This window comes from Biomphalaria glabrata, chromosome 8 (genome assembly GCF_947242115.1).
Source record: "Biomphalaria glabrata chromosome 8, xgBioGlab47.1, whole genome shotgun sequence".
NCBI classification, from domain to species: Eukaryota; Metazoa; Mollusca; class Gastropoda; family Planorbidae; genus Biomphalaria; species Biomphalaria glabrata.
In genome coordinates, this window is record NC_074718.1 from 18,452,974 (window position 1) to 18,467,964 (window position 14,991).

The 14,991-nt window shown below is 32.6% G+C and overlaps 1 protein-coding gene across 4 annotated transcripts; it reads left to right on the top strand.

The window, feature by feature from the left end:
* Positions 1-26: 26 nt before the first annotated feature.
* LOC106067358 (protein ABHD18-like) lies at positions 27-14,851 on the top strand. 4 transcript variants are annotated; one of them, XM_056037969.1, is made up of 13 exons: positions 27-258; positions 779-935; positions 1,407-1,491; positions 3,317-3,417; positions 3,945-4,026; positions 5,256-5,340; positions 5,552-5,579; positions 5,695-5,833; positions 6,359-6,448; positions 7,906-7,995; positions 8,431-8,535; positions 9,765-10,591; positions 14,720-14,851. In XM_056037969.1, the coding sequence occupies exons 2-13, from the start codon at positions 844-846 to the stop codon at positions 14,817-14,819; spliced, it is 1,824 nt and encodes a 607-aa protein (XP_055893944.1). In that variant the 5' UTR covers positions 27-258; positions 779-843; the 3' UTR covers positions 14,820-14,851. The 4 variants fall into 4 exon arrangements, with proteins under 4 accessions (XP_055893944.1, XP_055893945.1, XP_055893947.1 ...); XM_056037970.1 differs by having other exon boundaries at positions 829-935; XM_056037972.1 differs by lacking the exon at positions 7,906-7,995.
* Positions 14,852-14,991: the final 140 nt, after the last annotated feature.

Sequence of the window (14,991 nt, forward strand, 5' to 3'; positions counted from 1 at the left end):
ATCGGAAATGACCTTTTGTGTTTTCTAATGTTGACCTTAAGCTTAGGGCTTAGATCTGAGTAAGACTTCGAATTAGATCTAGATGATCTAGATCTAGAAGATCTATATACTTATACTTATATAGATCTAGATCCAATCATTTAGACTAGAATAGACCAAGACTTGAGCTATAATTGATTATAGATCTAGATCTATAAATTAGTCAAAATGTAAAATTGATCTAGATCATAGATGATACTAGATCAGTAGATCGATGTGGTAAACTCTTTTGTTTTTACTGGCTTTTAGTTTTAGTTTTAGTAGTTTTACTTTTACTTAAGTTTAGACACTAATCATGACTAAGACAGCCTATTGCCTATTGATTCTTATAATTCTAGCAGCCTAGCTCTAATGTAAGAGTAAGATTCAGTGTCTTAGATTGATCTAGATCCAGTCTTGTAATCTATAGAAGGCCAATAAGAATTTTCAAGAATGTATTCTAGTACCTATATTTAGATTAGAATAGATATTTATAAATGTAGGCCTAATATAATATATTAAATATATACATCTTCCACTGCTTTTTCTGAAAAAAAAAATAGGTGCTGGTACTCGGTGATTGGGTTATGGTACTCAGTAGTTGATTGCCTAACTTTTAACTACTGAAAATTAATAATATACGTTAAAATACAAGAAAAGTAATTTTTTCAAAAAGGTACCGGTGCATACCATCACAAAAAAAAAAAGCCCTGTATAAATCTATCTAGAATCCCATACCTGAACATTTTAATACCTCCAGGATCATAGTGACAGTTGTCATCCCATACCTGAACATTTTAATGCCTCCAGGATCATTGTGACAAGATGTCAATGAGTCGGCTTGACCAGCTGTACAGAAGACTTCTGTTAACAAAATTTTTCACACATGGCTGGGGAAAACCAGAAAATTTAAAAAGGTCAGAGTATTCAAATTGTTTGTACTATTCTTCTTTTAGAGGTTAAGATAATAAATGAAAGTATGTTAAATCTACTAAATTTATAAATGAAATTTGTCCATGGCCTTAACAAATGTTCCAGTTCATACTTGAGTAATTGTCTCTTATTTTGAAATGTTATTCATTGTCTAAGTAAAATTAAAAACAAACATATTATTTAAATGTTTAGTGCTACCAATTATAAGAATAACTATCTGACAGATTTTCAGGCATTTAATATTAACAACACACTTGTAAACAAATACTATAATACAAACAAATGCAGAATGAGGAATAAGATTTGTATACACCTGTCCAATGCTGACTAATTATTTTTTGTAACATGAAATAGTATCTTTCTTTAAATAATCTAACTAAATCTTCCAACTATTCATCATTCAGATAGTAGTAATCCTCTACAATGATTATCAAATTATGAACATTTTATTTCAGACTGTTTGCCTTCAGAAAAATTTTGTCTAACAGAGAAACATGCCAACATTTAGTCCCAGCAGATTATCCAATTTACATTGACAAGGTAAGACTTAGACAAAGTACATTTCAATTGAAATTATCAGGTTATCCATAGACTGAATAACACATTACACTTTGCTTAACTGTATAAGACAGTGATACCCAAAATACAACCTGAGATGTGGTTCCATCCGGCCTGCCAAATTGTCAGCAGCAAGTGGAGAAAATCATCTGGGCTATCAATCTTTATTTTGGTACCAATAAAAAAAACATCATGTATGTTTTATAAAAAAGGAGTGTCTCTTTTTAAAGAACATAGCACCAAACAACTAAATAAGGAGGCATTCTTAGCGTGTGATTTGATTGTTAAATTAGACATAGAAGCCTAAAGTGGAGGATTCATAAGAATATTTACCAAAAAGATGCAAGAAAATGAGTCAGCTGTAAGGCTAGTTGCAGAGTTAATTATAATGTAAGTAGGGACATAAAGCCATTTTCCAACAGCGAATGCATAAAAAATGTGCTTGCTAGTAGTGGTGGAAGAAATGTGTCCAGAAAAGAAGAAAGCTGATGAAGTGTCAACCTTTCTCATTACAAGGCAAGTGAGAGATATTGGTAAATATCTACACCAAAAAATAACAGACTAAGCTGATTTCGAAATGATTTTTATTTACCGATATATCTGATATCGCTCAAAATCTTGATATTTATTTGCATTACAAACAGCAGTTTGGAAACCAGACAAGTAATTAACTATGATGTCATGCATGGGATCACCACATGTGAAGTCCTTTCAAAGAAGTTTCAACCATCATAGAGGATCATTCTCTTCCATGGGAGAAATCAGTGGGAGTAAATACTGTTTGTCAGAAAGAGTTACTAGAAAAGGTTGTTGAGTCAATGGAGCTGAGCCTTTGTGGCTTCATTGACTTATTGACTAACAAAATTTATATAGCAAGGTGTTGATTCTGGACCATGTAATAATGATATTGTTCAGATTGAGCAATGTTAGTTGTTTCAATAATCCATCTGTGGCCAATGTGTCAAGTGCTCCGTCGGAGCTGCAAGTGGAACTGGTTAACATCCTTGCTTGACAAATATCAGGTGATTCAGACAATTGATTACTACTCTTTGTTGCTTGGAGAAACTTTTCTAAATCTCCCAAAACAAGTGTTGTTAAGAATGATCACAATAATTACAAGCACTCATTTATGAGGACAAGCCTTTTCAGTGATCAGTTGGGTGAAACCCATGTTGCTTAATATTTTTATGGACAAACATTTAGAATTCTAGATTCAGAGCTTCCAATTGGTGTCTCATCTATGCAGCTGGATATTTTAATGTTGATAAACTGATCAAATAAATGGATAAAAGTTTTTGATTCACTGGTTTCTAATCAAAATAGTTTATTGTCTAATTCATTTTTTTTACCTTATTGATGGGAAATTAAAAAGGCCTGTAGGGGAAAGAAGGTTGGCATCACTGGTATAAGACATAGAGGGAACAAATACAGTTCACTTTGCTTAACTGTATAAGACATAGACTGATGCATAACTGAAAGACATAGACTAATGTTAAACTGAAAGACATACAGTGATCAGACACAGAACATTCTGCTGAACTGTATGCTTCACTATGGTATAGTTATTACTTTACAATGTTAACAATTATTAATTTTTGTTTGCTAGTTGTAGTTATAATTTGAAAATGTTGTAATGAAAAGAAACATTTTAAAATATTTTCTTACACATTTGTTAAAGGTAATTTTTAGTATACATTTTCAACAGCAATTAGTAAACATTTGTTCAAGTTAAGTTTATTTTTAAACCCAGGAGTCAACAAATATTTAAAGATCTGATTTAGAAAAAAATATTTTTTTTTCATTCCAGGAATATAAAGATAATGGAGCTAGGATCTTGGAAGGTCATTTTACATCTCCCTTTGTTCATCACCTGCCTGGCATCATGCCTAAAGAGGTGGAAACAGCAAGGTACTCTCACACATTGTATGGATAGAATAGTTTGTAAATTACATCAAGAACTCAGACAAATGAAAGATCTCTCTATTCAACATTATTAGACAAAAACAAAAAAGTCAATGATGAGTACCAGAACAAAAATCATTAGATTCTTCACCATTGTTTGTCTTGTATAAGAAATGTGTTTTGGCTCTGCTTACTAAATGTATCAATAAGGATTTGGTTTGAAAATATAATAATCATGGTGTGGAAAATTATATTGAAATATTTATTTGATTTTTTTAATTACAGCGATTTAGTCACAAACAGACATGTCTATTGGACTTTAAAACCAACTAAAAGGCACTAGAATTTGTAAAACTTAAGACTTAATGCAGAGAGCAAATGTTAATAATCCATACAAAGTTAACAGATGCAGATACTTCATCTAATTCTGGAAATTGGTATAGAGCACAGATCCTCATTTGAAAGAATATATTTATGATTCCTCAAAAAATTTGATTATCTGGATTTCTACCAATTCATATTAATTTTTATAGTTTCCAGGTGATTCTGCCAGATCAGTGGCGCAGTCCACCACTGAAACCTATTTGTATTCACCTGGCTGGAACAGGGGACCATGTAAGTAAAAACTCTTAAGTCTTTGATTTTGTAATGGAGTATTGAACACAATAAGTAGTATAGTTTAATCAATTATTTAATTTATTTTACGTTTGTATAGTGTGTCTTTGTGCTCCTATAGTATGCTAAGTGTAAGTTTAAGTTTTAAGTTTCCCCTTTCAGACCTTGGATCTATATGCTAAGTGTAAGTTTAAGTTTTAAGTTTCCCCTTTCAGACCTTGGATCTATATGCTAAGTGTAAGTTTTAGTTTTAAGTTTCCCCTTTCAGACCTTGGATCTATATGCTAAGTGTAAGTTTAAGTTTTAAGTTTCCCCTTTCAGACCTTGGATCTATATGCTAAGTGTAAGTTTTAGTTTTAAGTTTCCCCTTTCAGACCTTGGATCTATTTGCTAAGTGTAAGTTTAAGTTTTAAGTTTCCCCTTTCAGACCTTGGATCTATATGCTAAGTGTAAGTTTTAGTTTTAAGTTTCCCCTTTCAGACCTTGGATCTATATGCTAAGTGTAAGTTTTAGTTTTAAGTTTCCCCTTTCAGACCTTGGATCTATATGCTAAGTGTAAGTTTAAGTTTTAAGTTTCCCCTTTCAGACCTTGGATCTATATGCTAAGTGTACTCTGATCCAATTCTTTTTGTCAACATGGAGGAAGGGGGAGGAGAGGCTATTAGAGAGAAGGCTACTGTGCTGGTTTTAGGCTCTCATACAAAATAACTATACTAAATCAAATCTTGAAATAAAAAATAATCCCTAGTCTACATCAGGATTTGAACCCCTCAGTTAAGCACCTAATGGCTGCTGTTAATGTAAACATAGGAATACAGAAGGATAAGAGGAATTCAGAAGTCTAAATTAAAATTTAAGATCTACATTCAATACATTATGTAAAGTAAAAATACAATTTGTATTTAGCCTAATATAAAAAAAAAATATAATGTTACAATTGACAAAATAAAAGAATGATGAAAGAAAAATATTATGTTAATATCTATAGCTGACCAAGTACTTTCTTGATAAAACTTTTTTTTTAAATAAAATAAATAAAACTTCTACCTGGAGTCAAACTGTCAAAAAACAAGAAATCCAGTTATTTGCACATTGAAAACAAAAATGAGTTTCTTCTCTTTAGTGATTTCTCAGTTTCTTTATTCCCCTCCCCCCCCCCCTCCCCCTTCCAGGTCTTGAGTTTAGTTTAATAGTTATTTTTTTAAATCGCTTTTTGTTTATATTTGCAGTATTTTTGGCGGCGAAGGTTTTTTACAGCCAGACCATTACTGAAAGAAACAGGCATAGCTTCCATTCTTTTGGAAAATCCATACTGTATCTTTGCATAATAATTTTGTTTTTGTCAAACTTTTTTTTTAAGTCACTTAATATCTTAACTGAATATGAGACATCTGAATAATGTATGCAGCATAATAAAATAAAATAAAATTATTATACAAAAATGTAAAAGAATTGAAACCTAGTGTTTATTAAGATAGATAACCAGACACATATACAATACATTCATTCTTAACCACTACAAAAGATGGAACAAGAAAACCCAAGAAACAGCTGTAAGTTTCAAACATAAGGTGTTTTTTTTTCATTTAATTTTGATTTTAGTAGGCTAGGTTTTATTCAAAGCATTATTTCTAGGATTGATTTATACAAATTGTATCTGTGTTATAGGAGATCCAGTCTGCACAATGTTAGTGACCTGTTTGTTATGGGTGGTGCTCTTGTCCTGGAGTCACTGGCACTATTACATTGGTGTGAGAGAGAAGGATGGGGTCCTCTAGGCCTCTCTGGTATATCTATGGGAGGACATGTAAGCTACAAACATTCAGTTTCAAGAACTATTTAGTAGGCATTTCAATTTAGAAAGGAACTAGTAGCCTATGGGTAGACAAAAGTGTCCATATATATATTATAATATATATATGTATATATATATATTATAACTGAAGATGGAAGAAAGTATAAACTATTAAACTATTAAATCTTGTAGCATTTAATTCATTTTTATTTTTATATTGGTATTCCTTTGTACAAAATATTTCTTACTAAGGGGTATCTTACGCGCACCCATTAAGTTACTGATTGAACATGTTAGTCTTAGACATTTTCAGTTTTGATTGTAAACTTCAGTTAAAATTCTATAGTTTTAGGACAACTGGTAATTTAAAGGAGAATTTTGTGATAATTTTGGCTTGAATCCTCCTCTATGTTTGAGGCATGTAAAAATTGTCGGCTGTGTATAACTCATGTATCCTGATTGACATTAAACCTTCCAGTAGGGGCTCACTTACATGTCATGTGATTGTCCATGATCTCTTTGTCTTGAGTATTGCAGATGGCTAGTGGTGCAGCAACTCTTTGGCCCAAACCTATCTCAGTAATCCCCATCTTATCTTGGACAACTGCATCTGTTATCTTCACACAGGTAACACACCTGGAGAAATGTGATCAGTTTCCAGTTATTTATATCTCCATTCAGAAAAATGAATTGTTTGAAATACATTCCATATATATAGTCAAACTCTTCAAGCTGTTATTGAACAGTTGTGCAAATCTTCTCAATTGCAACAAACTTATTTAAGACAGTTCATATTTCTGAATGCATATAACAGAAGTTGGCTGGAGCAGTCAACACTTGTGTAAGTAAATAGGTTTACAGGAAGTTCCAGGAACACAGACATTGATGTGTAAGTAAATAGGTTTACAGGAACACAGACATTGATGTGTAAGTAAATAGGTTTACAGGAACACAGACATTGATGTGTAAGTAAATATGTTTACAGGAACACAGACATTGATGTCAACTTGAAATATTGTTTGAAGCCTTTTTATTCTGAAACACAAGTTGAATAAAATCAAATAGAAAGATTTCAACCTATGAACATGAGAGTTCCTCCTGCCCAGACAAATTATCTACAATCTCTATTTAATATGTACTATAAGATGGCTGTGTAGTTTGAATAGTGAAATGATTATGTTGGTCAAAGTCAAGGGCAGCTTTACATTTTGAAGTAAATTAATTGCTGATGTCCAGGCTCATTACCCAAAGTTCTATTTTTTTGCCTAAAATAAACATCAGCTTTATTGCATTGGCAGCTCTAAATGATTTTGCTAATGTTTGATTATCTCAAAGCATTGTAAAGAGTGAAAGTGATTTCCATATCAAATAGAGTTGTAGGAATTTTCCCAACACTATTAAAGTTTTGTATTTGTCAAAAGGTAAAAAGAAACATGAACAAATCTCAATTCTGTCAACTAGAATCTAGGGTCATTGTTGTCACTGTAGGTTCATGTGTATTTGTAATGTTACTAGTCACTATTACCTGTGGGTTTTTTTTAATGTTGCTTTTCTCAGGTTCTAGTCATGTATCTGTCATTTAGGTTTTGTGGTTAATTCACTCCTGAAGCCTATGACTAGGGTAATGGAGGTGTTATGGCTATGCACATGATATAATTTTTAAACTCTTTTCAGTCACAATTTTATAGAGTCAGATCTTTCCATTTCATTTTGTTTTTCATTTGGTAATTATATTATAGTGATTACAACATCTATCAAACTTTTTAGTCTTGATAAGCTTTTTTCTGTTGCCTTCTTCAAATCTGCTAGATAAGGACAAGTAATCCGTCATATATTATAATCTTCTCCCTTTACACAATAAAATTAATGGTTGAATAGTGAAACAAAACTCTAACCCAAACAAAGAAAATTTGACTTCTGTTCAAGATAAAAAGGCTTCTGGCTACATTTATAAAAATGATTTACAAGTCGAGTGTCTGCCCAAGTAATCCATTCAACACTAGAAAGTTTGGTCTCTCAACCCATCTCTTCTTCCCCATCTTCCACTATTGATGACTGTGTTCCTTTTGTTGTCTGTGGTTCAGATGGCATCACTGGCAGCCACCAACTGGACCAAGCCAATCTCATTAATACCTTGTCTTTCATGGAGTACAGCCTCCTGCGTCTTCACTGAGGTAAGATTCCTGTATATAGTGCTTATTTGATAACTGCAGTTTAGGTTAATTAGTTATTGAATAGAATATATTTTTTTAATGCATTTTCTTGGAGCATTTGCATTTGTTAATTAATCTGTAATTCTAGACAAATAGACCTTTGCAATCTAGGTACAACTGATAAACTTTTTGAATAAATTCAATTATTGAAGCTTTAAATTTGATACTTATTAATAAAAAAATATACAGAAAAGACATAATTCATTGAAATTGAAGACTAATAATGCCTTTACAAATTGTCAAGAACTTTTTCTATTTTTTTAGCCTGTCATATGATAAACATTTTTTTGGTCAATGTGACTAGAATCTCCAATGAAGAGGTCTATTGTTTATTTAGGAACTATGTGATCTGATTTGTTGACTAGCAGAAATGTTTGCAGTCTGATTGTGTTTCAGGGTGTTATGAGTGGAGCCATACCTTGGCAGACACTGCAGGAACAGTTCTTTGAAAATAGTGTCTACCAGGAGGAGATAAGACAGCTTATTACTTCCCCTGAGGATGTAAGCTAAGACTTTTTGTTTTGTCCCTTTATGCCCTGTGAGCATCATTAAACAAGAAAAATTTAAAAAATACTTTAACAAGCAAACAAAGCTTACACTAAGTGGATTAGCCATGTATTTACATTTCTAATAGATCTAGACTAACAATAATAAATCAATTTACCTTTTTTTTTTGTTTAGCGTAATTTCATGTTTTTAGCTTTCTCAATACACTATGATCATATCACTTGTCTGAACCAGTTTGGAGAGGGGTCTATCTAGATGTAGATTGCTGTGATATGTTTATAAATGTATTTTATATTTTTAAAAAGTTGTACAATTTGAATAGGAAATTGAGGGCTTAACCACAGGGCCAGTGAAATCCTTATGAAAAAAAGATAGTTTCTTTAGTTATCTATTGTTAGTTTCAAACTTTTAAGCTATGACCTAATTCTCTAAACATAGTATAAAGAGACCAATTTAACTTAAACTGCCACATCTGTCAAGTACAATTTCTTTCCCTTGTTTGATACCAAACAAAATAACTAGTTACCAATAATTACTTAACCTATTGGTAAATTATTAATTTTTATTGATTCTTGTTTTGTCAGGTACAAGAAATAATTGTGCATAATTTCATCCTGATCCGAGATTGGGTGTGGGAGAAATAATGTGTACAAATATTGTACCAGATAGAAATACAAATAGACAAATAGACAGAGTGAGTTGCTTTGTAAAAATATTGAGTTATTGACATCAACATTAGCCTATTCTGCTCTAAATTATGATGTGATTCACTTTTAGTTTGCTTTTCATTTGGAGAGTTAATTACTGTATTCTTTTTTAACCTTTTTTTAAACTTTTCATATCTTATAAAAATATCTAAGTTTAAAAGTATTGCTTGAAAATATTTCAGTAATAAATTTTTCCTACTAAATGTCAGAGAAAAGTATAATTTTGACATTATTAAATGCAGTATCAATTTGACCAAACCTTTATCCTGCAATAATGTTAAATACAAACAATATCAACTTTTATCCAGTGACAATAATGTGACAACCATTTTTCATTTTTTTTTTTTTAGTATATTATTTGATGTCATTCAAGTATCTTCTCCTTTGTTTTCTTTTTTTCTTCCACCTGGTTCTGTGCCTTGTAGGATTGTATATGAACTAAGTAAATTAGTTGTTTTACTTTTCTCCTTAATGTGTTAGAATAAATTCTAATATGATTCATATGTTTCTCAATAGCAACGCCGAAAAGCCTACGATATGGGTCAGCAGTTTGTTAAAGATTATTCTAACAGCATTCTACATATGGAGTCCATGCATCAACATAGTACTCATCCTCAAATCAAGAAATCCACTCTGGTTAAGCAAAGTATAGAACACAAAAAGCCCAGCAGGGGAAAAACAAATTTAGAACTGGATGCAGACATGAAGGGGCCAAAGGTCTCTGACACCTTTTTGACTCCAGATGAGTACTTATCTCATATGAATTCAGAGATTATTGACAAACCTAGTAGCACAGGGGACTTGACTGTTAACAAACCTAGTAGCACAGGGGACTTAACAGCAGCGCAGCAGCAGTCCTCTGCACATTTATCTCACTGTTCTAACAAACTATCATCTTCTGCATCACCTTTACACTCATCTATTGTAGAACCTATGTCTTTGAGCTCACTTGTACAGGAGTCAAAGCTTGAACCAGATAGACCAAATGAAAGCATAAAACAAAAGCAGCATATGAATATGACTGCTGAAAGTGAGTCCCTTGGTCTGAAGTTTGCCCAGTCCAAGTCAAGGCTGATGAAGCCAACAGTTGCAGGGGAGCAGGTGAAAGACTTGCAACAGGAGGCACTAGACTTTATGAGGGGAGTCATGGATGAATGCACGCACTTAGGCAACTTTTCTGTACCTGTCGACCCAGAGCTGATAATCATTGTCTCTGCCAAGCAGGACGCCTATGTTCCAAAAGAAGGTGTCCTTGGATTGGATGACCTTTGGTCTGGCTGTGAAGTTCGACATGTTAATGATGGTCACATTGGAGCAGTATTATGGCATCAAAGTGTATTTAGGTGAGTACAAAGTCACTGTCTTCAGACACACTTGATAATACTATAAAAAAAAATGTAACTTCACATTTTCTGATCCCTGAACCATTGGTTCCTAAAGGGATCTGTTTTATGACTAGACCAAATCAAAGATAGATTTATATCATTGTTTTCAATATATATATATATATTAAGTTTTAATGTATGTATTAAAAAATAAATAAAAGATTTCATGTGAAGATGGTAGAGACTGAATTTATGACAGTGCAAGACTGTTCAGCAGCACCATTAAAAGTGACCTTGACATTTCAGAAATAAAACTTTTTTTAACCAAATATGCATATTAAATACTAGAAAATATCAAATTTACAAATATCTTCACAAATATGACAGCCTTTTGAATTTATTTATAATATTAACTGCATTTATATCGAAGTTTGAGGAAGACACGGGTCTCCACTATATAGATTTATTGTAGAAATCATGGCTATGTGGTCACGAAGACAAAATAGCGAAGACAAAATAGTGCATACTTGTATATCATTTGTATATAAGTGCTGATTTTAGTAAGTGATGGTCCTGGGCAGCATTTTCGTTGAGGCCTCTATCTTCTTCAATATTAATAGATCCAAAATTATGCCATATTTGCAGAGAAAGAGAGTATTTGAACATTTTTTCTCATTCTCCTTATTCAACAATGTTTTAAAAAAAATGATTTTGAAATGTGCTGGCTCCTTTTAAGTGTTAGGTATATGATGATGTATGTTATAGTATAATTAGAAATCTTGTTCATCTGTGGCATCTCTCTTTGATCAAACATTGGCGTCTCTTGACCCAAGACTGGCAAATTTAGGTGTGTCAGGATTAATTAAGATGGTGATCACATTTCTTATCACGCCAAATGTTTGTTTCATCTTAGGCAGTGACTGACCAATTCAATCATTAATTTTTCTATTTCCTGTCTAAGCCTTAAATCATCACATAGATATCAAAGTTTAGGCGTGTCAATTTGGATTGTAGGCCTAAATCAACTTCCCCCTCTCTACAAGCATATACAAGACAAAAATATAACAACCCCCCCCCCCCCCCCCCCCCCCCCGCCCCTTCCTCTCGTTATGGTACATTACTTTCCAAGACAAAACATCAGCAGTTGTTTTTTCTTAAATGCAGTGTAAATCTGAAAAGTATGGAAGTGTTTTTGAAGTGCGCTTTTGGAATTGAAATAAATGATATATTTGGAAAGTATTCATTTTAGCTTATTATAATTCTAGCAAAATGTTTACATATTTTTATTTTAAGATATCTAAAGTATTTCCTGTAAAATGAATGAAAAATATTTTTTTTCCGCGCTAATGGTCACCTTACCTCTTTCTCTCCTAATTAACGATACCATCATTGATTTGACCCCATTAAATTAAATTAATTTTTGCTTTTATAAACTTTAATTTGTGTTCTATAAAAAGACCATACATCTTCCTATCAATCTATACCAAAAGTAATGTTTTCTGATCACAAACAAAAATGTAATTGAAGTTTAATCATGACGTGGTAGAATGTACAAATGTGAAAAATGAACAATTCTGTCAGAACATGGAAAAAAATTACAGAGATAAAAGGTTAATTAATTGAAAATGCCAACTTAAGATATATATATATTAGGGGTGCACCGGATAGTCCCTCCGGCTCCGGCTTCTGCCGAATATCCGGCATTTTTTACTATCCGGTGCTATTCGGCTCCGGTCGGATATCACTACCGGATAGTAAAAAAATACACCTATTTAATATGTATAAAGTGGACCTCGTTCCATTAATGTCTGTTGTAGAATGTATTAATGTTTATATTAAAACAAAATAATGTGCTTAAAAATAGAGCCATTATGAATATGCACGAAACATCGTTTATTATAAAGACAAGGCGTGTTAATAAATTAATATTGATAGAAATGAAACTTTACATCATAAATGCGCTTTACATACAGAGCAGCAATGGCTGACACTTTTTTCAATTTGTCTTGACCTTTGAGTAGGTTAGTTAACATGTTAAAATGCTACATTCCTTGACTACGACATGCTGACCAGACGTCTGTCTAGCTGTGCGGGTATATTTCCAGAGGTAGAGATGAACAACTCCCACCCCTTTTATTTGTTTAGTCCATCACATTGAGTTTTTTTAGAGGCAGGTGACCACAAGTTAAATACGATGGACGTAGGTTTAATGTCAGCGTATTGACACTCTCTAGAGGTCACACCTTTCGAGGGTACTGAGTTTGTTTATTTAGTAGTTAATCTTTATTACGGGGGCTGGACTACTATAGCCACACCTCTAAGGTAACCAGGTATATTTCCAGATGAACAACTCCCTCCCCCTTTTATTTGTTTAGTCCATCACATTGAGTTCATTGATTGACAGGTGACCACAAGTCAGATACGATGGACGTAAGCACTCTCTAGGGGTCACACGAGGGAACTATGCTTGTTTACTTAGTAGTTAATCTTAATTGGGAAGGGGGTGGGTGGACTGGACTTCAAGCCAAACATCTACACGGGTATCCGGACAAAGAGTTTGCTTATTTGGAGAAAAATCTTAATCACGTGGTTGGGCTAGAGGCCACACCTTTTCAAGTGTGCCGAGTTACTTGAACATAAATCTCAATTAGTAAGCTGAACTAAAGATCACACGCACCTAAACGAGTGACCTTGAGCTACACAGAACACAAACCACGAGATTATATAGCCCAGTAAGTTAGTAACTAATTATTTTGTAGAAGACACGACCAGGGCAATCTTTAAATGGAGAGCTTAACACCCCCTACTCTTTATTTTATTTCTTTGGTCTTTGACACCCAATTTATTGATAGACATTGACCATTTTTTAAGCCAGAATGAAAAAAACACAACGTGCTAACAAAGGATATTACACTGTCAATAAATATTAAGGTTAAATACTTTTTCTATCGTGTTAACTTGAATATTACTCCTGCAGTTAAGTGTCTTGATTTGATATTAGTATTCTTAATAATTTGTGACAGTCAATTAACTCCTTGTTATTACTCTTTTTTAAATTAAGATGCGTACTTAGCCACTGTGTATCAGGCCAGGACGACTTTTACACACCTGACATCCATAGGCTTACTATCGTTCCTTTTGTAACAGTTACTGAAACCACGAATAAAATAATTAATAAGTAATAATTAAGGAAGATGTTTCTAACATGCGTTCTTTGCATTTCATATTTCTTAGGTACGTTCTTTGCACAATAAAATAAAACAAAGATGTGCATGTTTGCGTGTGTGTATTTTTTTGCCTTGTATTAAAATCTTTAGAAAGAAAGCTAATTTCATTGTTTAATTCTTTTAACGGAAAACCTTACAGTAAATTTTAAAATCGCATAAAATAAATTGAATAATAGTACCGCATTTAGATCTAGCAAACAAAGAAACAATATGCTGGAGCGTAAAAAAAACAAAACCTTTGACCTCTAACTAGTGGACAGGTATAATTTATCTATATGCTTGACTGACCATGCCAATGTGTTATCTTTTTTGACTGACACCCAAATCTATTGCGTGCGTATGCTCAAGGAAAAAAACAATTCTTGATGGTTAACACAAACAACTATACACACTACACTAGGATTGCACTTTACTTATGAGATTTACATTAGTAACTAATATATACTAACATTATTTACATTGCCTTCCTACACACATCCTTTACAGTTGGTGACATCGTACATACCCACAGACACCTTCATGCTATACAGATTTTTAGAAACACTGTTAAATTTGAATAAATCAATCAAGTTTGAATAAATCAATCAGTAACAGAGTTTAAAACAATAATGTATATAAAAGGAAAAAAATAAAACCAACCAATATAGGTATGTTATTTAACAGTTTCGTAAAATGTTCAGCAACACAAGCTATTAAACTTAGGTATCCGGCCCCGGCCGAATATCAAATTTTACTATCCGGTCATATCCGGCCCCGGCCGGATATCAAAAAGTACTATCCGGTGCACCCCTAATATATATATATTGTACAAATAGAATACCTTAGTGCCAACCAATACAATACTTGAAACTCTTTGTAGCCATTGAATTACTTTCATAACAAAGTTATACAACTCTAAATTTCTAATGCATCATTTCAGGAAAGCAATATCCGATGCCTTTGAAAGACAAATCATCAAGTATTATCAAAACCCAGGACAACAGCCAAGTGAAAGTATAAAGCAAGTCAATAGTCATTAGGTTTTATTAAACTTTGATTTTAAATTTTATAAGTGATATTACTTTCATTGTTAATTTCTGTAGAATTTTTAAATAGTGGGGTCAGCAATATCACTGTAAAAAAAACTTTGTTCTATCATCCATCATGAGAACTCATTTTTATAGTTGCTACCAATTAGTTTTAATCTACACA

What these genes read in the sequence shown, in the direction of transcription:
- LOC106067358 (XM_056037969.1), top strand. Translation starts at nt 844, where the DNA reads ATGTCAATGAGTCGGCTTGACCAGCTGTACAGAAGACTTCTGTTAACA. An exon ending in CATCTGTTATCTTCACACAG is followed by an intron (nt 6,449 to 7,905) that starts GTAACACACCTG and finishes TCTGTGGTTCAG; the next exon opens with ATGGCATCACTGGCAGCCAC. An exon ending in CCTCCTGCGTCTTCACTGAG is followed by an intron (nt 7,996 to 8,430) that starts GTAAGATTCCTG and finishes ATTGTGTTTCAG; the next exon opens with GGTGTTATGAGTGGAGCCAT.